Source organism: Haemaphysalis longicornis, unplaced genomic scaffold (genome assembly GCF_048455015.1).
Source record: "Haemaphysalis longicornis isolate Haplotype H1 unplaced genomic scaffold, Haemaphysalis longicornis Haplotype H1 scaffold_25, whole genome shotgun sequence".
In the NCBI taxonomy this organism is placed as follows: Eukaryota; Metazoa; Arthropoda; class Arachnida; order Ixodida; family Ixodidae; genus Haemaphysalis; species Haemaphysalis longicornis.
In genome coordinates, this window is record NW_027526314.1 from 2,572,634 (window position 1) to 2,598,030 (window position 25,397).

Here is a 25,397-nt window from a genome sequence, read left to right on the forward strand (position 1 = left end):
CTCTTACTTGAGTACGTTCCATAACGAAAGCGTTGAAGCCCCGTGGCACTTCTTTCTTGCAATCGCAGAGAACGCCCTGAGCCGAATGCCCGGGTTTGACGCATACATTTTATTCAACTTCCAAACAATCCAGAGATGCGTTTCGAACGAACACAACGTCACAACATGCGTTGCAAGACGAACCGCGATTGACAGACGATGGGTTGCCTCCTCCTTCCCCTCGTAAATTCGGCACTCACCTCGCGCGCGGTTTGCGGGGACGAACAGCAACTCTGGCGCACAAGCCGAGATGGCTTTTAGCCACGCACACTGCACATACGCCATGCGAGGTTGAGTCGTACGCCGCTTGAGAAAGATAATCCAGACCATGGGAAGCACTATCCACCCGCAGAAGCACAACGTCGCATTTCATCGCGAAACAAAGGCGTCCACAACACACACACCATCGCCTCCTGTAATGCCAAACGCATCTCGCACTTCCAAATGGGAGTGAGTAGTATGCCTGCAGTGTGCATATGCCGCGAGGTGGGGCCCCAAGCTGAACCGAGATCACGCAACCGTAACTGACTTCTAGAGCGGTTTGTGCCTTGTTTCCAGGGCAACCGATGTTTGATATTGTCAAAGAAATGGTGCTCGCTCCAGCGCTAGAAAGCTCAGAGCCGCGGAGGAGCATGTCTTGCCAACGTTGCCGCTCTCCACCACGCGTCGCCCCAAGCTGAACTGGCGTTTTGTACAAGGGTTCTGTATCGGTTTAAAATGTCTTTTTCACATGCCGCCGCCAGGAATTACCACCGCCACAAAATAAGACCCGGCACCAGCGGGGCCACATCTGATACGGCGCTTTTTGGATAAACAATGCGCTGTGCATCAAGGGAGCGAGCGCAGGATCCTCCCCGTGCGGCTCTGAGTTCGCCGCCGATAAAGAGTCGCGTGCCCCCGATAGCAAAGTTCTGCAGCAACGTACACCGCGAAAGGGCAAGGCCAGGCCGCCGCACACATGCGGCCAGATTTTTCATTCGCTTTTCCAGCCTTGAGCGGAGAGCGGGATTCATGGTGTCAACAAAGCTTGCCCGTAGCAGACGGCTGTGTGAGCAGCGCAATAGCGGAAGTACGTCACCGCCGAGGAGCGCAGCATCATGGGAGGGAAGGCTCGCCGTGAACAGCGGAGAGTAAGTTGAAAGGAGGAGGAAACGCGGCGCGACGATAACACGCGGTTTTTGATTTACGATTTCTCAGCTAATACTCATCGCTTCAACAAAATTCTTGCGGGAGGAGATTGCTAATACATTGCTTTATTTGGTTACATGTACATCCACGCATCGGCGGAAGGTATTTCAGGACCCCTTTAACAATGAAATCGAGCTTTTTAGTGGGCCGGGTCCTCAGACCAAGACAAGAGAGTAAAAGTAATTTTCTTCAATTGATAGAACGCCATCCTGTGTGGAATAGGATTTGTTCTTTGCGCCTGAAAGGGTTGGAAAGCAATAAGACCTGCTTGGAAATATTCATAGGTTTCGATTCTTGTAATATATGCAGGTATACTATTTATTGCGTTAGTTGCGAGTATTGCAGGCCTTCAACACCGTAAACATGTCATAACTGCTCAGGTTGAGAGTCAGTTCGTTTTGACAACGATGGTTACGATAGAAAGTCGGAGCACAAAAGCCGCCTTCGAGTACTGTGGACAACGTTGTTCGGGGCGCGATCGCGGTGGCGTAGCACAAACCTTCTCATTGTATTTGCATGTGAATAAACAAAGCACGCTGCGGATATGCACCTTCTTACACGCAGCCGTATTGAAAGCCACTTTGTGAAGAGGGTGATGTATGCCATACAACCTGAACAAAATATCCACAATGTGAGACTCCCAAACACCCCCAAACCTCCTAATAAGACGTTTGCGACGCTGCATAAAAATTAATTCGTTGGGACGAAAAAACAAATCAGAAACATTCATCTGATACAAGACAAAAGCGAAAGAATAGAAGACAGCCGTTTTATTTCCCGCTGGGCGATGTGCTTGTAGGGGCTCGCTGCTTGGTACGCAGCATTAGACTGTTGAGTCTTCATAAGAACATCTCAAAAATACTGCAGGAAAGCCTACGCATTTTGGATACTTATCGAGGAGCTCTGAGCGCTGATCCTTGCGCGAATAAGCTAGAAAGGACGAGGTACACACGATCTTCTGACCGATGCTCTGAAGAAAGTTGTTCTCTATTTCGTCGTGTGTTTAAAACTTGTGGGGGATGCAGCTTCAAATTATTCAGATGCGTCAGAAGCTGGCAAAATAACTGAATCACTAGAAATACGCTTTTTAATGCACTACAGCAACAAAGCGGGCGATTTCTAGCACAGACACTGCTGCCCCTCAAAAGCGGAGTGTAGCAGACGACAGCGGCGCGAGTCCCTAAGCCGACGTCAGAGCCAGGGGGCGCCACTCAAACATCTCACCGCCATTAGCGACGGTTGTTTTGGGTCTGTCTAGGCGCAGCTTAGTGTTTATTGCGCGCTTCCTTCGCACGGCTTGAATACATTGTTGGACAGCACTTCATCGTTAACCCGCACACGACGGAATTAAGTGGTCGTAAGCAAAGATAAGTTAAAGATTCGTTTCCACGGCACAAAAACAAAATGTAGAGACCTCATACAGACATCTGGCCGCTAAACAAGCGCTAACTTTTGCGCAGTGGTTGCCACGAACGGGACTCCCTTTTCTAAATTGGTGAATACCAATTCGGTTGCCTTTTAACGGGTATTACAAAAGGTGAACGGAGCAACTGGTTCTGATCAATAGCGATTATAAATATCCCCTCAGCTTTCCCGCAATTCTCAAAGTTACTAACTAGTTTAATTCGGTATAAATGGCAATCACTAGGCGCACATGAAGAATTGTTTGTGTCCGCGCTTGTGTCACGCGGGGATATAGCTCCGAGCTGGCACATCAGGATGGCTAGGTTCCGCTCTCACCCTTCGATTGACGCTCCTCACCGTTTTCTTTCTGCCGACGCACGTCCGGACTACAGCGGCGGCGTCCGCCGCTCTAGCCCGTGTTGCAACCGGGCGGGGGCACCCGATCCGAGCTCCGTGGCCTCCGACATACAAGTGGTAGCGTGTATGATGCGAGCGGCCAGCCGCTGTTGCAGCCGTGAAGAAGTCCAGAAGCCGTAGGCTAACGTAACTGTTTACTTCATAGCGAGAGGTGAGCCGAAGCCAAAGAACAATGCCCCGACGGGCGAGGTTACAATACAGGACTCGAGCAGAGCGAGAACATCGATTCTCTGCTCAAACAGGAATGAGTTACAACGCTTGGCAGCTCTCTTTATACCCAAAAGCGATAACGGTCAAACGCAACAAGCGGGAACACGCCACGAACGTCACAGACACACACAACACTCTTTCCAGTGTTCGTAAGCCGTTCATAGCCTCGGGCACGTTGAGTCCGAGAAAGGGGAGAGAGGAGGACTCCGTTGCGATCGGCGGGGCCTCTGTGTCCTTGAAGAGCGTGGAGACGAGCCTCGCCGCCAGCCGCCGAAGTTTTGAAATGCGCCGAGAGCAAAGCGTCTGACGCGGCTTGTCGCAACTTGCCACTGACATGGGTGGCGCGTGTTTTCGAAGGCGCACGCAGGGGCTTCACCGCACAGCCGAGGAGTGATGCGGGACAGTACGGCGGCGCTGGCCGATTCGTAACACCCGTCTATAGCCGACGCTTCTGCGTTCGGGACGCCGCCCCTGCGAATTCTAGGTAACGACACGCAGAATTTCTGGTTTCACTCGTTGTAGAGGGCGTGTGTGAATTCAAGTGACGTCGCATCGGCAATTATTGTGGGTGTCGTTTGAAACCATGCTTTCCAACCACCTTCACAGCATGGATTGGAGCCATTTTTTTTGTTAGCAATAGATATTGCACATCGGCTAAAGTTTTCGCCTTTGGTCCGTGGACACAGCACATTAGGACATATAACAAAAGAACTAGTGTTGACAGGGCAGGCGTCGGTAAGTTTGGCTGCGGTGTCGCTGCCTCTGGCGACTCGACCGATGTGGCGAGGTCGATGTGGCGGCGGCTTGTGCACGGTTTGCGTTTCCCGAAGTGTTTCGGCACGGCTCGCGGCTATTGCTCGCAAACCGGGCTTCTGAAGCGAGAACAGTCCTTGCTGAGCATCTACTCGAAAATCCAAAAGGCATAAATAACAAAAAGAGGCTTTTTTATGCGCTAAAGAGCCCATATAGCCAGAATAGGTACTTAGGTACAATAAACTATTGCTTAAAATGCTGCCCTTCCTTAGTTAGTGCTTATATGTTAAATTGGCTTGATACGGAGTCAAGGAAAAAAAATTGGCATATTACCTAAAGTTCCGGTTTCTATTAATTAGCGTCGACTTTCATACTTAGTTATGTCGGGTCAGCTACCAGATTATCACAGTGTATGCTTACTTACCTAACTGTTAAGTGTGTCCTTCTTGCTTTTATAGCGAGCGGCGGAAAGTCATTTGCTAGAGTTGGTGGGCTTGTCGCAAAAAATCAAATAGAGCTAATTTTTGTACAGTATAGCCCGCTTATAGCGAACCCGGTTTTAACGATATAGCGGCTATAACGAACAAATCTTCGTTTCCAGTTACCATTGGTATACATAGATTTTCTGTCCAGATATAGCGAAAAGCGGATATAACGAAGCGATTTCGGTTTCCCGTTGTGTTCGTTATAAGCGGGCTCGCCTGTATTTTGCATTCCAATGTCGGCGTATGCAAGTGAGCATGCGCATTTGCAAAAACCTTTTAATCGTCAGGCGTAGCAGGAAAAGTGCTGTAGTTATGTTTAATAAGTGACGGAATTTAATTAGGTACCAAACACCTATTCCACCCCAATCCAAAACCCTCTTAAAAGGGTGTTCATTATTTAAGGCCCATTTTATTTGTGTGAAACGGTGGCGGCACAACAACAACATCAAAAATAAACAGGTGGACCCCCTTGCAACAGTTATCCCAGCTTTTGGAGAAAACCAGAATGCAAGAAGTTTTGTGTGTGTATGCAAGGTAGTCGTTTTTAAATACCTTTCAAAAAATTCGTTTATTGATACGACCAAACCATAATAGAGAGCAATAATCGTGTTATTCTACTTTACTTACGACAATTTTTCATCTCTTCAGCACTAACACGAAATTAATGTTCAGGCGACTTACACTGATTGGTGCGTTGTATAATTACCACGTAGCAACTGTCAATAGCATAGCGGCAATTTTATCCAGATATGTAGGGAGCCGTACGGCTTCGGAATAAGGGGCTACAGGGAACATTTTCTACGAGCGGGGGATGTGAATGGCATAATTTATTTAAAACTGAACACCCATCTCACACCCTTTCAACACCAAAGAAAAATTGATGGTGCTCAGTATAGCTGCAATCACAACCATAGCTAAAAAAGGCTGTTAGAACACCAAAAAACCTAAAATGTGTCACCACCTCCCACAACCATACTCACACATATACAACACCTTTTTAGAGCGTTAGGGTGTATTTACAGAACGTACAAAAGGGTGTTGAGACAACAACAAAAAGTGTGTAACCTCCTTGCAACAATTTTCCCGGCTTTTGGGGAGGATTAGACGATGTAAAGCGTCTAGTGTGGGCATTCAGAGCATTATTTGTCTATACCCTTCAAACGAAACCCATTCGCATTGCTATGAGCAAACCACATGAGAGCTTTTTTCGAAATGTGTAAAATGCTCCTGAACAGAATTTCAGGATCAATAGAAAATTTGTGACCTCACCTAAATGTAAGCTTGTTAAAGCTATTATATGATATGTCATCCCCAGCTTTCCGGCTCACGTTTAGTTCAGCCATTGGCCACTAGGCGCTCAGGAACGAGCTTAACTCTAAGGGCAGCGATCTTTTCAGCCCGATTACTCATAATTTTCGAAATATTTTACAATCTTTTTCTTATCATGTTATCCTGGGAGTGCAAACTACCCGTATATAAAATATAGCTTCACTATGTTGGTTCCCCTAGGTTCCTGAAGGGTTCGAAGTGTGAGTATTGCGGAGAAGCTTCAAGCATTGCGGAAAAGCTCCTGCCAGCCCCGAAGTAGACCACGTGTTGAACACTCCGTGGGTGCTTTGCCTCGTCGTTGTAGCGTTCCGGGCTCCAAATAAGCCGCATTTTTATGCCTACGCGCGTTACTGGCGCGTTGAATCAGAAACGAATAATGTGCGGCTAAAGAGAAGCGGTGGTGCGGGTTCTGGGTGCTGTTACAAATCGTCGGTGTGTGCGTGTGTTAGTGTGCGTGCGTGTGTGCGTGTGTGTGTGAGTGTGCGTGTGTGCGTGCGCGTGTGTGCATGCATGCGTGCGCGCGCGCGTGCATGCGTGTGTGTGCGCGCGTGTTTGTGCGCGTGTGTGTGCGTGTGCGCGCGTGCGCAAACACACACACACACGCACACGCACAGGCACACACACACACACACACACACACACACACACACACACACACACACACACACACACACACACACGCGCGCGCGCGCGCGCGTGCGCGTACGTGGATGTTCGTGCATGTTAGTGCATGAGTGTGCGTGCGTGCGCCTCCTTAACTTCAATCCAGGCTATGTTGGGTAGACCACAGAAAGTAAAGACATCAGTAGAGCAGCCAGAACATGAAGAAGAACATGAAGCAGTTGTGAATGCCGTTGTGCAGTATTAGAGAGTTCGGTTGAGTACATTTCTCGTGTCTCTGGTTTCACTCTTTGTAGAGCCCCGTGTGAGAATTAAAGTGACCTCATATTGGTAATCATTGTGGGTGTCGTTTTCAGCTTCGCAGTTCATCTACGTTCACAGCGTGGACTGTATCCGCAATTTTTGTATTTTGCCTAATTAGATAAATTGTGAAGATTATTTAGCGAGATTTTAAAGCAGAAAACCTAGGTTAAACAATCCAAATAGAAAGTTGCAAAGCCGTTTTCAAAGCTTCGGACCAAATTGTTCCCGTAGTATTTTTCAGCTTATTCATGCATGATGTCCGCGAGGTACGATGTACGAAAAATTGGGCCCATCTCCCCGCGAGGGGGACTCGACTAAATGCGTCGCATAGGGGGTGGGTGTATTGCGTTAACGTTTAGTGTTTGGGGAGTTGGTGGTCGTGAATGCGTTGAATCATCAGCTTCTTGACGTAGTTTGAATGAGTCAAGGATATAAGGCGCGTTCGTAGCCTCCCATTCTGTGTCGGCTTTGTGGCGCAGTGGGTAGAGCACCATGTACATTGCGTTCCGCCCGCAGGGTCGAGGGATCGAAACCAGGTGCCGGATAGTATTTCTTTTTATATATAGTGTAGGGGGAGGGGTGCGGACTACGACTACGGACGTCAACGCTGGTGACATCGTGAGTTACTGAAATGCTCTGCATTTAAAACACAACGTCACATTCCAGCTTGCGCGTCGTGATTGCAGTGCTCCCGAATGTGCGGTGCACAAACAACCGTAAGCGCGCGGTGCCGCTTCAAAAGCGACAGGTCAGCGACGCAGGCGATAACGGTTGCCTGTGCTTATCGCTCTAACGAACTGTGGCGAGGTGAGCGCATCGCTGGCGTAAACGGCACAGCCAACTCCACGGAGCAAGAATAAGATTCTTGCTCCGTGGTCAACGCCTACATCGCTGAACTGTCGCCTTTCAAGCCGCAGCACGCCTATAGACGGTATTCGTTGAAAAGTTTAGCGGTCAATTTCTTCGCTTAGCAACACTGGAAACTGCCGCCGACATGGCCGATACGCCACGGACACGGCGCACCCTAGGCCACTGCGGCCGCACGCCGAAGAAAAAAAAAGACACCGGCGTGCGTCACCTGCTCCGTTCCAATCCGATTCTAAACTGTGGCGCCAACAGAGATGTTATTAATCGCACTCACAGTGAACTCAACGCGATACTTCGTGTTCGGCAAAGAGTTCGTAACGTGAAACACAGTCATGTGTTGCACAGTCGTGCTAAGCACGAAAAAGTGCCGCCATCGGGCGGAGCCCGACGTAACGAGTGACGGCGCACCGTGGCTTTCGCGATCGGCTACTCGCAGCGCGCCGCCGGCAGCAAATCGCGGAGGCCACGGGCGCACTCACACGGTTGCATGGAGGAGAAGAGGGGTGCCTGATCTGCGGCTCTGACGTCAGCTTAGGAACTCGCGCTGCTGTCGTCTGCTACACTCCGCTTGTGAGGAGCAGCATCGCCTGTGCTCCAAATCGCCGGCTTTGATGTGTTCGTGCATTAAAAAGCGTATTTCCAGTAATGCACTTATTTTTGCCAGCTTCTGGCAACTCTGAATAATTTCAAGCTGTGTCCCGCACAAGTTCGCGACACACGAGAAGAGAGAGAACAACTTTCTTCAGAGCATCGGTGAGACGATCGTCTCTAACTCTTCCTTTCCAGCTTATTTGCAAGGTTCAATGCTGAGAGCTTCTCGATAAGTATTCAAAATTCGTAGTCTTCCCTAAAGTATGCTTGAGATGCTCTTATGAAGACTCAATGGTCTAATGCTACGCACTAAGCAGCGGTCCCCTACACGCCGATAGCACGGCATGCAGGAAATAAAGCGGCCGTCTTCTATTTCTTTTGGCTTGTATCAGATGAATGCTTTTTTTCTGTGCCCAACGCTTCTATTTTTTCTGCACCGCCACAAAGGTCTTATTAGGAAGTTTGGGGAGATTTTGAAGGCTCACAATGTTTGTATGAATATTTTCTTCATGCTGTACGCATAATACCGTTCTTCACAAATTGGCTTTCCTTACGTCTGCGTGGAAGAAAGTGCATATCCGCAGCGTGCGTTGTTTATTCACATACAAAAACAATGAGGAAGTTTAATTGTGCTACGCCACCGCGACATGGCGCAGACAACGTTGTCCAGAGTACTCGAAGGCGGCTTTTGTATCCAGAATTTCCTTTCTAACCTTCCACGCGTAATGAACAGATCCTGGGCTACTTTGGATGGCGTGCTATTAATTGAAGAAAATCACTCTTACTGTCTTGTCCTAGACTCGACCACTAACCATCTAGATTTCACTGTTAAAAAAGTTTTCTCCTCCTCCTTCTCCTCCTCCCCATCTTACTCGTTGTCCTCCTCCTCGCCCTCCTCCTCATGGGTGCAGTTTTACTATACGCATATCTGAATTTTGAAAACACATGGCTCTGGGAAATGTACTGAAATTTCCCTCCAGGTCTGAACGAACATAGTGTTACTGTATTTTTACCGTAGACGTGAAGTAATTTTGCTCAATAAGCCTCCATACTGATTAGAATCCTGGTATAAAGTCAGCACGCGCCTATACACTAAGTAGGTTATTTTGCGGCCCATAATGCGTCTCGGCATACTTTTATGCAGTGACAACATAAAGTGATGTGATACAATACTTTCAAGCTTTCGGTAAGTTTGTGAAAACTGTTTTACTTTACATACGATTAAATGCCTTCTGGCAAAGCCGAGAGCACCGGAGGGCTGGAATTTTTTCTCGTCTTGCATTTTAGCTGCTGTCGGTTATTAGCAGCTGGCTGTTGCCTTTGTTCCAAATATTGCTGAATACAGAAGCTGACGCCTAGCTCCGACTCTTCGCGCTCCAGGACCGGCTTCGCAAGGAATGGGGCGACGCCGGCAATGTTTCATCCGCAGCGGTATCTAAAACTGTACTTCAAATCACGCCTTCAGCTAGTGTATGCGATTTTAATTCTATTATTATGATAAAAAGTTACGCACACGCAGAATCTGCTGCGGACAAGCATCAAAAGTCAACCGAGCGTAAAGAAACAGCAGGGAGAGCGAGCCAGAGTGAAGCAGACGACAAATGCGAGAATCCGTAAGCCGACGTCACGGAACGACGCTTCGCAGCGCCACCCGTGGTCGCGCTCACCGCCAATAGTCGCCCAGCAACAGACGCTTGGCTACAGATATGGCGGCGCGCACTTGGTTGCCTGCATACATTCCACGCCATTGAATACCGAGGGTAGGCACGTTGGGCACGTTGCGCTGATGCTTCCCTCGCAAGCAGCAGCGCCGTTTTCTACATCCTGGTGGTTCGGGGGGTCATTTCTGTTGTGAAAGATGTCACGCATATCACGGGCTCGATTCGTAGCCTTTATGTTACGTAAGTTCCGGCGCTCTGTTTCAGACACCAAAGGCCTGGATTATCACGAGTCACCCACGGGCGCCCACGAAAAAAAGGCACCCAAGTTAACGTCATGATAACAAGGCCAAGAAGAATGAACAGCTCAAGTGGCGCATGCGAAAAAACGTCAGTCGCTGCTATTGTAGCCGACCACTCAGATTGAAGATATTACAAATGGGTGGGAGGAACCGATGCTATCATCACGGCAGTCTTTACACCGTGTTTCAGTGTCAACCCCATATATTATTGGCGCGGCATGCTGCAGGCAGTGGGTGATAACTGCTCGAGAAATCGCCGCTCCTTCATCAATACCCTAGCATGCGCTGCAGTTGTCTGCAGCGCAACTTTAGTAGGAAAAGTGCTGCGCTCACAGCGGCTGTGTGCGGTGCAACGTGACTGTGGCTGTTTGCGGGCGAAACGTTTGGGAGCGCTGCAATCAGGACGCGCAAGTGGGCATGCCACATGGTGTTTTTTGTATTTTTCACTAAGCAAAAAAACACAGGTAGTGATTATGTATAAAGACAGGATCTGTTTATTCAGATATTCTGCAAACCTCTCTGCAACTTTAAATTAAAAACCTTTGCCTACCTCCGTTGCATCAGAAGTTGGTAATTAAGCGTGATTGATTATCTGATTACGCAAAATGCGAAAAATAGTGTGACGCGCTAGGTATAAAGTAGAGCAACATGCATTTTGCCGCGTCGTCTTAGAATTCATCGGCATTTTTTTAAATTCTGGCTGAAGTTAGCTGAAACACCCTTATAGATAGTACTGGGTTGAACATTGAGATTGATTTGAGGATTCATTAGAAAGCTGGGTTACTGACTGACTGACTTTGGTGGGATTTAAAGGATTCAATAATAAGTAACAATGTTCCGTTAGAATGTTTTGTTGTGATTATTGTGAACTATTTCCTTTTGTGGTCATCTTTATCTAGCGACGAAAAGAGCCTATCGATATGCCGCTTATTTGGCTTGTACGGCTCGCTAAATGAAACGTGCGTATTGTTTGGCATACCGCCGTTGTCGCAGCCGTTCCAAGATGGCCGCATATTTCCGCGATGGTTCTCCGGTAGGCCAAAGCACAGGGTCAAAGTCGTCTGAAAACTATAAAAACAGGATATCAAAATTATACTAGCACTACACGGATCCCTGGATGTGAAAAAGTACGAAGAAAAAATTGTCGTAGTTAACTGTTTCAACAATCTTTGTAACAGCGTGACCCTCCTACATGCTGGAACGAAGAAACGGAAGTAGGTACACTCCTCTCCGCATTGTGACTGGCTCAAGTACCGAATATATGCGCGAATATCATTATAGACTCTCAAATGGCATTAGAGTGTATTAGGCTCTAGGCTGCAGCCATAATTAGGCATTAGGGTGTAGCCAGGGTACCTAAACGCTTTGGTAAGATACTCCCATCCCAATAAAGAAGTTAACGTTATCTGGACACATGGGCAGAAGGGTATGGAAAAGAACGAGGCACTGACCATGAGGCCAGTGTTGTACGGAACAGCGTTACAAGGAACAGCGTTCCTGGAACTATTTTTGGAGGAACGGAGGAACGCCACCGTTCCATTAAGGGACGGTGGGAATGTAACGGTAACTCGTTAGGTTTTTAAAGGAACTGCAGGAACGGCGTTCCTGTCGTTACATCGCTAGTATTTGGCTGTTTTTGGTGCCAAGGCTCGAATACAAAAATCCACAAGTCGCTACTGCGATTCTCATCCTATAAGCTGGTCAATTTGCCCGCCCTTCAGCCGTAAGTGCTTCCTCGAAGGTCAAAGGCAGAAGCATAACCACGCAGCAGGCCGCAGCTTGTGCTTGCTTTCATGCTGGTTGGACTTACGCGGCGTTCGACAGGTGAATAGCGTAGCCGCGAGAATGCTTTTAACCTTTCATGGGTTGTCTGGGGAGGGCAGGATGCACCTCAGGCCGGTAGAATTGTTCCCTGGCGGGGAAATATTATCTAAGACGGGATCCGGACATTTCGCTGTCACAAAATTTCGGTGTCGGACATTTCGGCGTCGGTCATTTCGGTGCAGGACGTTTCGGTGCGGACATTTCTGTGCACGGACATTTTGGTGCACGACGTTTTAGTTACGACATTTTGAGTCACATGATGTCCCAGGCATTCTTTGGACATTTTAGCTTTAATATTGTAATTTCGTGACTTGCTATGATTTTACGTTCGAGACTTCTGCTTGCGCCGCCGTGCGTGGAAACGAATGCTAAACACTGGCGGAGCATTGCCACGTAAAACCCGATTTCTGTAGTAGATGGTAAAAATTAACGTTGGTAATTTGCATTCGTTCAACCTTTCTTTTTATTTTAACGTTCATGTGAACAACCCTACTACTTTAAGTGTTACCAAAGCGCTTTGCTTTCACTTCACCCAACGGTGCAAGACGCTGCTGCTTTTATTCCATTTCTCCGCCCCCCCCCCCCCCCCGGCAAAACTTCCACGAAAAAAACAACAGAAAAACGAGGTCGATGAAGCGCGTGTGCATTCCGTTTTAATTATTTTCTCAATCAATCTCGTCTTCGTTGCATTCGGTGTCCGTTCTACTTAGGACGAGGGTCTTAAAACTAACTTTTTTATTTATGGGTAGAAACTTATCAAAATTTGCACACATATGTGCGTTTCTCTGTAGATGTCACATATGCAATTATAGTTGAGCTGGGGCTCTTAGTTCAAAAGTTATCATAAAAAGTCTAAACCAGAATTAGGTAATTTCTTACGCAGCTTTAATGAACTTTCGCATTGCATTTTGTCGCTTTTAATTACATGAATCGATAGCCAGAGAGTTCCCATACCCGATGAAATTCTTCATTTTTCTCTAAAGTAACGGCATCCTAAAAAAATATGTCAAGTACAAAAGATGGCAGTATTCGATATTTTGGCTCATCAAAATAACTGTTAGTCATTATTTATGCGTAGCCTAAACAGAAAAACTAAGAATTTCATCGGATGCCTCAGGCTGTACTGAAAAAAATGGTACCAAGATTGACCTTATGAAGCAAAAAGAAGTTTCCAAAAAGCTGCGTAAGGCTGAGGGAAGTGACCAAAAATATGAAACTGAGAAAACTGCATTTGAAGTTTAGCCATGTGTTATGAGATAAACCGTCAGTAGTGTAGCTTCACAATTTCCCAGTAACAAATACATGTTCTTCCCATTTTCAAATCTGTCTTTGGATTCCAAAAATGTCAACTAGAACTGGAGATACAAAAGGCCAAGTAACGGACACCATCAGGAATTTAGCAAAATTTATCGACTTCAAATCCGTTTGCATTTTGCTAGTGTCATGAAATCTGGTGGTGTCTTGCTGACGTCGTGAAAACTGCAACAGTCCTTCGTAAAGTGCCATCGTCCATTACAGTGCACTGTGGTACCCAGAATATTGGGTACGGCAGAAGTGTGAGGGTGAAACTTGCTTTAGGTGCCCCCCTTTTTTTGTTCTTTGGTGAGGATATATTTCATTCGCGGTTTTTATGCGGGAAGTTTGAGAGGATACAGGGGTGGGACACTGCGCAGTGCGTTTTCCGCAAATGCATCATGTTGTTGGCCCTCAAAAGAGCCTTTTGGAGAAAATAAATGTAGCCGAAAGGCAAACTTTCTTGGCCCATGGCTGGAAAAAGGTCGGGCGATCTTGTGACAAAGCACTGAGTTTTGAGTTCGCAACACTGAAGTTCTGAATGGGGGGGGGGGGGGGGGGGGAGCTTTCACAAGTTACAGAAAGCTTGCTTTACTGGTTGATGCCGATTTACAGCTGTCCAGGGCTGCAGTCCGCAGACCTGTCTGCATTGTGCCGCTTGGCAAGCCTCCTCTTGCTGGCGTCGTTGCTCAAAAATGCTGCGGTCGACTCCTTTTGAGCCTTTTCTTGTCCTTCTCAAGGCTCCGACGAAGGAGGCAGCTGCCTGCAGTGTAGCCAAGGCCCGCCGCAATGATCTCGTTGGTCTCTCTCCTACCCCGACTGAAGACCGCAACAGCTTCGGCAACTGCCCGGGTGATGCTTAGCAGTGATGCGTGCTGGTTTTTGGACGCCTGAGTCCAAATGACAGAGTGCAGCCATTCTGTGCATTCTGTGTCTTGCCATCTGCACACCTCTCCAACAAGGCCTGATCACTCAGGCGATCAAAGATGTGCTCCAGTGCAGCTCGAACAGAGTCCGGCAAGGGGTCTTTGTGTGGAGGGGGCTCCTCCCCGTTGGCGACAGCACGGTTGTACTTGCACCACTAGCTGGGACCATCAGGGCACAAGCTGTGGTCGGGAGCACCATCTGTGGACTGTGGAGGCCATGTGGCGAAGTGTGGCTTGCACCGCCTACTGCATTGCCGGCACGTCATGAGCATTACTGCGGAGGGCATACCCATAGTAGCTAGAGATTTTTCTGATTTTTTGGTCCGTTAGCTTTTCTCGGCCCCAAAGCGTTACACCCTGGGCCTTCTTCTGTTCACGTACACTTCGCAGGGCAGTGTGCATACGCTTGCACACATGGTTGATGCAGTCCTTTTTTTCAATGGGAATAAACCCATAGACACCTTCTTCCTTTAAGCCGTGCATGGTGCGGCTATCTCCATCGGACATCACGGTAGTTTACCGCAGCCCATTCTTGGAGAGCGAGCGCTTGAACATTATCAGGGCTGCCTCTACCTCCATGCGTCCTGCACCACAGTCAATGTTTCGCTGGCACTCGTGCTCTGCCAGCCAATCTTCGTAGCCCTCATCTGAAGCTTTGGGTCCGATGGCGCAACCTAAGCAAAAGTTAGAGAGGACTAAATGATCAATCACCAAGCCGGTGTACACTTCAATGATGCAGCCCACTCCAATGTGTGGAGACCGTCCCCTTGTCATCCACGTGCCATCAAACATCACATCTATGTTGTTTGGCGGCTGACCAAGGTCCGAGTACAAGTCCTTGACGGCACGCACACTATCAGCTTCAGAGGCTGCTGCAGTGTCCTCGCAAACCTGAACCACTTTCCTCAAGTGCGCTTGGAATGTCTTGTGGTGCAGGCCTCTGTGGGACAAGTTCATACCAGCACAAAAATCCGACAGAGCAGTCACCCCCTTCCCGATGCTTTGAATACTCTTCAAAGCCCTCATATTCACTTCAAAAGGAGTGATATTGCCGGATCCTTCGGTCCTTGGTGAGGAAAAATTTTCCACACGGTGTTCACAAACCGAGCACGTCACCTCGAGCCTCACGGCGAGGCCGTACTGCCGGTCAGCCTTCCTCAAATCCGGCGCCGCCAGCCCGCACTTGCCGCACCTGACGTGCGGAAAAAGGTCATTCAGCATTGCAAAATCCACTAAGACAAAATCTGTGCCGGATTCTTCCTCTGATTGCGCCAAATCCACTTCAAGGAGGTCGAATTTCCGCTGCGTTGCTGACTTTGTCTCCATACCGCGCTTGACCTCGTCCGCGTGTTCCGTACGCGCGGCGATCTCCTCCGCCGTGTAATACCTCGTGTCAAGCCGGCAAGACATGCTTGGACCAGGTATGGATTCCGGAGGTGGTTGGTCAGGCGATGGGGCAGGCGAGGCAATACGAGGCGGCGAACGATTCTCATCCGGCGGAGTCGAGCGGCCCGAAGTCTCACCACGCGACTTTGGGATAGGCGGACGACGCTTTCGCTTCCAGTACGCATGACGGGTCGTCTTCTTCAAACGTGCGCCTCCTGGCATCAGTCACGAAAGTACGCGATGGAAGACTTAGAAGAAACTGTAAAAAGATCTAGCAAAACTGCTCTAAGCGAGCGCTGCGCCAGAAGAGCGGACTCCGTCAGACGCGCGTAGCAGACGCCATGATGGCGACCTCCATGACAGCAGTCGCGCCGACCAATGGGAGGGGTCGTACGGCGAACTCAAACCACGCGCGCCCGCTCTAGCCAATCGGCGGCCGAGAAGGTGCCTTCGGAAAACTGGCAAGGGCGGTCCTTCTACTCAAGCGACGCCATTTTGAGATATCGCAAATTGCGCACAAAGAAACAAGCTTCAAAACAAGACCTGCTTCGCCCGCGGGGCGCGCGGGAATTTCAAGCAACTTTTGCCCAATTCGGGGCATTTCGTGGCAGGCGTTTCAAAACATGATTTTAGAGTATTTCCCGATGGAATTTCACGTTGATATTTTGAAGGCAGGTGCTTGAAGGCACAATAATTCCAAAAATGGGATTTTCTCAAAATCGATATTTTGGCCATTTTTGACCATTCTAAGACCCGCGTCCCCCCTTAAAACCAACCAACCAACGACCGCACTGACGGTGGCGTTACTGAGGGGAGGGGAAGGCTGAGCGCCACCGGCTACCAACCCCCTTGGTAGAGAGAGAGGGGTGCCACTTGTGCTTCACCATTGCGTCAACTGGATTTCGAAAACTTGAAGACGACTGTTGCAGCTCTCGTCACACTAGCCTATCAATTTTTTTGCTCCTTAAAATGGGAGAATGCGAAGTATGCCTGGTGTGTCCGTGATATGCGCGACTTGAAGAGTTAAATCCCAATGGGGTGACTGAAGGCGAAGAAAAAACGATTCCCTGAGAGGGGGCGCCATCGGTATGACCGCGACGCGGGGAAGGGCGCAGCCAATATGGGGGGGAGATCGTCCTATAGGTGGCTCTATATAGCCTAGGTGGCGCCACGGTCTAATTTCTATAGAGGGGAAACAGACGACCAAAATACATGGGTTGGAATAGGGCGCTCATCGTTCAAGAAAATTTGCTTTGAAGTATGGTGAAGTGCTGCGCGGTACCGCAATGCAAATCCACGGCATTTACTCCAGCTGTAAGCCTGCACCGGTTTCCGCAGCACAAAACCCAACGCAAGGTGTGGATATCGAAGGTAAAACTTCGAAGGAAGATCAGCAAATATGACTCGGTCTGCAGTAGACACTTCACCGCGGAGTGCTTTACGCACAACAATACGGACGGAAAAGGTAAAATTATTACCCAAATCGCAACAAATACGACTACCCTATAAAATTCTTTTCAAACATTCGCAGCTGTTAAAAGACCACGACTGAAAAAAACAGCTCTTCCATCGGAGAACCTACCACTGGGTTCACATGATCGTCTGCGGAAACCTCGGAAGCTCCCGAAAGGTACAAATTTTTCTTGCGTTCGCATTGAACACACTGCTTTTTAGGGCGGACAAACGAAAACTGCCTTGGGTCCATTTTTTATTAACGTTCTCGGCGCGCCACTCCCTTGCAGCTCATTCACTGCGGTCGGAATCGCAAATCAGTGTAGCAATTGTTACGGTACTGCGTGCGAAATCGGTAGACAGCCTGTTAGGCCGGTACGAAACTCGAGCCTTGTGCATAAAGCTGCTCGGTAACTTTTTTTTTTTTCACTATCACCCTTCGCTTCGAAACAAATCACGCGAAAGTGAACGAGCCCAGCACCGCTAACAGAGGGAAAACTATCTCGCACCAGTTTCGCAGCGGACAAGAGTGCAATACTCACGCGAAGCAGCCCAAGGTACGCTTCATGCGCGGACAGCATCCCATTATCCGCACCAAATAGACACAGCTACAAATATCCACACGCTGTTATCGGAATGGGCATCCAGCGCTCGTCGCACGCCAGAACATGGAGACACAAGAGCGCACATAAGTCGGGCCGGCCGACTCGTAGACGTGGAACGGCCCCAGCACGGGGTTATTCACGGGGTTGCAACCACGATCACGGACGCACTAGATACGGACACAAGCCAGCGACCTCGACCGCTAACTTCCCCGCACTGGCGGCACGGCGACACGTCGAGTTAAAAAAAAAAAAAAGACCATGCTTTAAACTGCGACTGTGTTGCAACACCAACGCTCATTGGCTTCGACAAAAAGACGAGGTCCCGGGGATCTGTCTGCAAACAAAAAAAGAGAAAAACAGCGTAACGGTCAGCCACCAAACGATGCGAGGGGGGAAGCAAGCGGTCTCTGCTTCGCCTCCCAACTCTTTCTTCCCCCTGCTTGTGCTGGCGGCGAGAAGGGGGGGGGGGGGGGGGGGGGGGTGGAGGCAAGCTGTCGTAACAGCGGCATAATCGCGACGGTGGAAATGCAGCCGGCTCCAACCGACCCAGCAAAGACGCGCGGCTGGAGGCGCCGGGTGCGCCCGTCGCGTTAAATAAAATGAAACAAATCCCGCGCTTAGACACAATGCATGGAGACATTAATGCATCAGTCACGCAGTGGGGAAATTTGCAGCTGTTACGGAAGTGCTACTATTTCAAGGCCAGTACAATGCGTTTGTCTGGTGGAAATAAAGAGCAGTGATAAATGATTGCTAAAAACATAATTATCTCCGTAACCCATATTCTTCGCTCTAAGTAACTGGTGGGGAATTCCTTGCTCCGCATACGGGCAAAGAAGCCTTCTACTCTTCGGGTCACAAATGGTCACCGAGGAACGGGACCAGAAGCACGGAAGTAGATTGAACTCGATGTTGAAACATTGAGCCCATTGTGATCTTCTACTTGCAGTTCCGCAAGCAAACGAAACCTTTATCTCGCATTCCGTAACAAACAAGCACTTCGGCGGATTTGTGTTGGCAGTTGAGTGAGAGTTACATGCCAGTGTTTACTTTGAGGATAGAGATGGATCAGAGCGTTGTCCACACAGCTGTATTACAACGAATGATTTGTACATTAGTGCCAACTTTTCACCCTATTCGTTTTGGGCGATTTTTGTTTGCATGTAGCTGTGTGCATTACTTTCACCAGTAACCTCAATAATGCCCTTTCACTAGGCGTATATGTTAACATAATTAATTGTTATTAATTAATGTTAATCAATTCTGTATCACACGCCGGTAACCAGAAATGGCGGAATCATGCTTGTGGTTGTGTGTGCATGCAATTTCTTTAAACAGTTATCATTGCATTCTGTGGAGCTATAGACTTCTGTGAAGGGGGATTATGCGTTTTTGTTTAAAGTAACACCATTCTGAATGAAGATTTGCCATTGAAAAATTAGAAATGAGCTTTATTGTCAGACATTGGCGCGGAAGTGTAGAGAGGAAAAGGTACGAAAATCTGCCACCGCCACTTCGCCAGGAAGGGGTGAGGAAAACGAGGTTCAGGTGAGGAGAAATTACTGGGGGTAATTAAAATGTTCAGCTGTCTTTTTTTTTGTGTGCAGATCGAACACTGTGTGCTGCGCACAAAGAATCCCCGCCCAGCTCAGAAGACGCTGTACACCAAGGCAGCAGTGAGTTATCCGCATTGATCAGAATGTGTCACTTTCGTGAAATTTATTTGATAGCCAGTGGAATATTTATACGTGCAAGCGTCTCCTATTTCATATGTTCCGACAGGTGGAAACAGAGAATTCGTTCCTGCAGTTCCTGCAGAAGCCACCCCATCGACCTCAGCAGACGGCTCGTCAACAGCGACTTTAACGGATCGTAAGGACTAACTTCCCCACGAAAAGGCATATATATGTACACGGCGTCACAAGCGACCACGTTAAACGGACCGTGGAATGATCTGCCTCAAATTGTCTATATGAATGCACTGCGCGATTGAGCTATATATTAATGTATTCTATTCTGTACGCAACATAAGAGTTAGGCCACAGTTCTTCATTGAGCTCGGAGTAAACCGTTTGAAGTATGCTTCATTACTTATATTGGAACCTTGTAATAGTCCGCGTAAAAGTGCAGAACTCTGGCATGCGTAGGAGAAAACTGAATCCCTCTGCGGTTACCGCCTCTCATATGCCGCGCGGCAAAAACTCGAAGTTAAAAAAATAAAAGAGAACGCGAATAGCGCTAAGTGGAGGCGTGGAATTTTTGTTTTACTGGTGGAGTGAATAACTGGTTGTGCAATGGAAATTTCGCATTCATTGCTTGTGGTTGAAATGGAAATATAAACAGCTTGATGTCAGTGTGCCTACTGCTATTTTGAAGTGGTCCTATGCAATTGTTCTTTCAGCAAGAGACAAATTCAGCCTGGCTGAAATTGTCCTCAGTGCGAAGGAAATCACGCACAGACTTGGCCCTTCTTCGACATTATAAACGCCCTCATTAGACTGGCGTAAATTAAGCGGTCAATGCTTTTCTCAGTGAACACACTCAATTGCAATATTACTGCGGGTATATGTATATTTGTATATTTGTATGTATATGTATACAATGCCTAATGACCGCAACAATGCCTAATGACCGCAATGGTACCGGAATCTTGGAAGAACGCGAACATCATCCTAATCCATAAGAAAGGCGACATGAAGGACTTGAAAAATTACAGGCCGATCAGCTTACTGTCAGTCGTCTACAAGGTATTTACCAAGGTAATCGCTGACCGAATCTCTGCAACCTTAGATTTCAGTCAACCTAAAGAACAAGCAGGGTTCCGTAAAGGTTATTCAACAATGGACCATATTCACACGATCAATCAGGTGATAGAGAAGTGCGCTGAGTATACTGAACCCCTATATATAGCCTTCATAGATTATGAGAAAGCATTTGACTCGGTCGAAACCCTAGCAGTCATTCAGGCATTACGGAACCAGGGGGTAGATGAGCATTATGTAAGAATACTAGAGGATATCTACAGTGGGTCTACAGCTACCATCATCCTCCATAGGGAGAGCAGTAAAATACCTATAAGGAAGGGTGTCAGACAAGGAGACACAATCTCTCCAATGTTATTCACAGCATGCTTACAAGAAGTATTCAGAACGTTGGATTGAGAACAGGTGGGAGTAAGGGTTAATGGAGAATACCTCAGTAACCTCAGATTTGCTGATGACGTTGCCTTACTAAGTAACTCGGGGGACGAATTGCAAAGCATGCTTTCCGCTCTGGGCGAACAGAGTAGAACCGTGGGCCTGAAAATTAATATGCAGAAAACTAAAGTAATGATCAATAACCTCGGGACAGCACAGCAGTTTGAGATAGGTGGCGAGGCAGTGGAAGTGGTAAGCGAATATATCTACTTAGGCCAAGTTGTGACAGCAGATCCCAACCATGAGGCAGAGATAATTAGAAGGATCAGAATGGGGTGGGGTGCATATGGCAGACATTCTCAGATAATGAATAGCAGCCTACCATTGTCGCTGAAGAAGAAAGTGTATGACAGCTGCATCTTACCGGTACTCACCTACGGGGCAGAAACTTGGAGGCTCACTAAGAGGGTTCAACTTAAATTGAGAACGACTCAGCGGGCAATGGAGCGGAAAATGATAGGTGTAACATTAAGGGACAAGAAGAGGGCGGAGTGGGTCAGGGGGCAAACTGGTGTTAAAGACATATTAGTAGAAATTAAGAAGAAGAAATGGACATGGGCAGGGCATGTAATACGAAGGCAAGATAACCGCTGGTCATTAAGGGTAACAGAGTGGATCCCTAAAGAAGGCAAGCGTTGCAGGGGGCGGCAGAAAGTTAGATGGGCAGATGAGATCAAGAAGTTTGCGGGGATAAATTGGTCACAGTTGGCACAGGACCGAGGCAATTGGAGAATAATGGGAGAGGCCTTTGCCCTGCAGTGGGCGTAGATAGGCTGGTGATGATGATGATGATGATGATGTATATTTCTCTATAATATGTTATGGTATTTTCGTTCAATGTTTTGGGAGAGCTGATTTGCGGAACTTCATATAATTAGGTTCTTTTGGCCCGGCTCCTGTTTTGCAGATGACAGCGAAGTGACTATATCGTGCGACCACGATGAGTTCATTGATGACGACGAAGATTGTTCAGGTATATAAAAAATTGCCTAGGAACCTCTCTGCTTGAGTATGTTTATTTTTCAATGTCTTCAAAGGTGAAGGACATTGTGCCGTGGTCTGAATTTTATAAAGCCAGGTAGTACCTTTAGGCAAGCATAACGGACGAAATAAGTAAATTCGGAAGTAAGGAATGGACTCGGCTGGCGCAGGACAGGAACGTTTGGAGGACAACGGGAGAGGCATTCGTCCTACAGTGAACCTGAATAGGGTTATGATAATGACGATGGTAGTAACAATAATGATGATTATTATGATAATTTCACCTTTGAGTACTGTTTGTAATTATGTCAACATGTTTTTAATTTGCAAGTAATACACCCCTGGCTACAAAGTTGTTAAAAGGCAGCGAATGAAGACTGATTAATTAATTTTCTTCCATGGAAAAGCCTCTATCCCAGGCGGAGGATATTTTATTGACTGAAAAGTGGACAACATTTGCGTTACATTAAGCATCAACATAGAAATAATAGCGATTAGAAGTCACTATGCTTACAAGCAATCGTATTTTTTTGTAGGTGCTAACAACGATTTCTGGGAGGTGCTTCAGCAACAAGGTCTAGCAACGTGTTCACCGGCACCTCTGCCCGAAAGCAATTGCGTCGGTGTGCAAGCAGATCCCATCTCCCACGAGCAGACCAAGCCGCTATTGTCCTTCGACATAATACGTACAGACAAGCAGATGGCTGTAGTAACGGGGGTCGGGTGCATTTGCCTTGTGCAAAACATTGCGAACGAGTTTCAGGCCGTACGAAGCAAGATGTCGCGACGTGACTTTGCCCTTGCTGCCGAAGAGACCGTGCTACTCGTGCTGATTAAGCTTTACCACAACCTATCAGTTAGCTTTCTTGCATTTCTTTTCAAACTTCACCGTACCACTGTATCTAAACTTTTCAAAACATCGGTGTGCATTTTGGCGCACATACTCGGTGACGCCATCTTCTTTCCTGAAGATGAATCTCTTGCTGACAACCTGACCCACTATTTCAAGAAATACCCACGGACTAAACTGATATTGGACTGCACTGAAATTCCCTTACAAAGACCAAAAGACACCACTTCCCGCATTTTAACTTTCAGTCACTACAAACGGACATACACTGGCAAATTGCTTGTTGGTTGCGCCCCAAGTGGGATGATAGTGTTTCTGAGTAAGTGCTATGGAGGCAAAGCATCTGACACCTTCCTCACAAAGGAGTCCACAGTTCTGTCGCGGTGCTTCCAGGGTGACCAGGTGATGGTCGACAAGGGTTTTTTGATAGAAAAACTCTGCACAGAACGAGGTGTAGAGCTGGTGAGACCGCCCTTTTTGCAGAAAAAGAGGCAAATGTCGGCGTACGACGCTTCCAAGACGCACGAGATTGCAAGAGCGCGTGTGCACGTAGAGCGTGCGATTCAAAGGCTCAAGGCCTTCAAGATATTTCAGGGTCACTTCCCTGTACACCTTTTTCCTGTGCTTGATGATATTGTGAAGCTTCTGGGGGGCATTATTAACCTTTCGCCAGCAATATTCGCTAACCAAAGGTTCCTTCGCTCGTAAGCTCCCCCATCACGCGCACGCAATTTATTGATTGATTGTAGGGTTTAATGCGCCGACGCAACGCCGGCGAAGAGGCGCCCCCCAGGGAAGGGCTCTGGATTAATTTTGACCACCTGGGGAACAATAACGTGCACCGAAATCTCGAGCACACTGCCATTTTTGCTTTTCGCCTCCATCAGAAAACGGCCGTCGCGGCCGGGAATCGAACCCGCGACCTCGTGCTCAGCAGCACAACGCCTTAGCCACTTAGCTAGCGCGGCGGGTCCACAAGATTTCCAGAGCAAACGATTATATGCAAGCGTGTCATGTATGCCACATTTAGAAAGGTTTTTAAACGACCCCTGCAATACTCGCGATAAACCCTTTCACTCTTATTTTCGTGCCTTGAACACTGTGAAAGACATACTCTTCGCCAGTGCGGAGCGGCACTGCGGGGCTTGCTAGTCCCCGTGAGACACCTGCTGGTTAATTTTAGCGTTTACCTTTTTAGAGTCTGAGCACTTGGAGGAGGGCTGGAATTTCCCGGATGTGAAGGTCTACATAATACTCATAAATATTTCAATGTTATGAATGAGACGTTCTTATGTGCATAATTTTTTTGCGTCCACACCGAAAAATGACCGGTGTTTTTGCTACCCCCTGGCAATTCTCATTTCTAGATTCCAGCTTACATTGGACGCTTCTGGTGCCATGTACACATCATGAATACATTTGTTAATATTTATATAAACGTTGCGTACATTTTCATATTGAATTGTCAATGTCAACTCCGATTTTCATGAATGTGTGGTTTCGTTCTTCTTGTGTTATATTAAACTCCGTTGCTGTCTGGGAACACTGTGCACTGGCATTATTATTTTGTCTATAGTTTTACTACTGCCACACCCGGCATTCTCATTTCAGAAAATACGAGGCTTGTACGCGAGAGTCGACCAACTTTTCAAAGGATGCCTGATGTTTATAACTTGTTCTTTTGGTTTCCTTTTTTGCATGTTGCCTGCGCATGAGAAGTGAGCGCTTTTATTTTCTTGTTCCTGGTGCTGCTGGGTACGCATTTCAAGTTATTTCTGTATTTTAGTAAAGGGAGGATTCCTACCAGCTCGGCAGGAACAGCTAAGCCCATTTCCTGAATTATTCTGGAAGGAGAACTGTCACATTCACTGCTGCTTTAATATTAATATCATGAAGAGTATTCCGTATTTCGTGCCAGACTTTGCCCTCAACTGTCTGTAGCGGTCATTGGTGGCACAGAATCCTAAGAACCAGGGCGCAAATTAGCGACAAAAAACTTTCTGGCAACAATCTTTGCGGTATTACCAGAACAACTTGTAAGGGCTGTATGTGTACCATGTAGTTCCCACAGTGTATAAGGATCGATAGCTGCTGACGATATGCGGAACTATCTGCTTCAAAAATGTTTATTCATTCAATGTCGTAGCAGCAATACAGAAGGGTAATTAAATAATAAGCGATGTTAGGCAATGCCATAAAGCTGGAGAGAAACACTTTTCTGCATTTGTATACAACTCTACTTCCAGAAGGGATGGGTCTGTAACATGTTACACTAAGTATTCAACAGCCCGAGTTTCAAAAGTAAGTACACAAAATTTAACTAGTGAATGAGCGCCAGTCAACGCAGTCAGTTATACGTATTAGCCATGCTTGGAGAGACTGCATCTGTCGCACTTCAATTATCGCCTCTGTATTTACACAGTTTTGATGCCATTGAAAATATACTCCGTATAGATGGAGCGAACTGCCTCTATGCATTCGCTGAAATATTGTTGGTCGAAGAACACTTCCGTCTTCCGCCAGCTGTCCTCCGCCGCAAAAACAAAGAATATACAAGTGGCGATCTTCATCACACCCATGGTCACTTGCATCTGTGTGTAGTAATGGGGCAGCGGTTGCAAAGAATTTCGGGCAAAAGAATTTTCAACTTTAGTTGGGCACTTTACCTCAATGAGCACCCTGCGCCCAGAACAACAGCTACAATCAAACGTCAAGA

The 25,397-nt window shown here is 47.5% G+C and overlaps 1 protein-coding gene across 3 annotated transcripts; it reads left to right on the forward strand.

Moving 5' to 3' along the window:
* Positions 1-16,744: 16,744 nt before the first annotated feature.
* On the forward strand, positions 16,745-24,081 carry LOC144172641 (uncharacterized). 3 transcript variants are annotated; one of them, XM_077701285.1, is made up of 6 exons: positions 16,745-17,061; positions 17,128-17,226; positions 19,261-19,329; positions 19,436-19,525; positions 21,758-21,823; positions 22,368-24,081. In XM_077701285.1, the coding sequence occupies exons 1-6, from the start codon at positions 16,857-16,859 to the stop codon at positions 23,387-23,389; spliced, it is 1,551 nt and encodes a 516-aa protein (XP_077557411.1). In that variant the 5' UTR covers positions 16,745-16,856; the 3' UTR covers positions 23,390-24,081. The 3 variants fall into 3 exon arrangements, 2 of the variants coding, with proteins under 2 accessions (XP_077557411.1, XP_077557412.1); XR_013323071.1 differs by having other exon boundaries at positions 16,745-17,226; XM_077701286.1 differs by lacking the exons at positions 21,758-21,823; positions 22,368-24,081 and having other exon boundaries at positions 16,745-17,226; positions 19,436-19,642.
* The last annotated feature ends 1,316 nt before the right edge of the window (positions 24,082-25,397 follow it).

Excerpts from the sequence above, each read along its gene's own strand:
- LOC144172641 (XM_077701285.1), top strand. The coding sequence starts at position 16,857 with ATGGTGAAGTGCTGCGCGGTACCGCAATGCAAATCCACGGCATTTACT. Across the intron at positions 17,227-19,260 it reads ACCTCGGAAGCTCCCGAAAG|ATCGAACACTGTGTGCTGCG; the intron begins GTACAAATTTTT and ends TTTTGTGTGCAG. Across the intron at positions 21,824-22,367 it reads TGACGACGAAGATTGTTCAG|GTGCTAACAACGATTTCTGG; the intron begins GTATATAAAAAA and ends ATTTTTTTGTAG.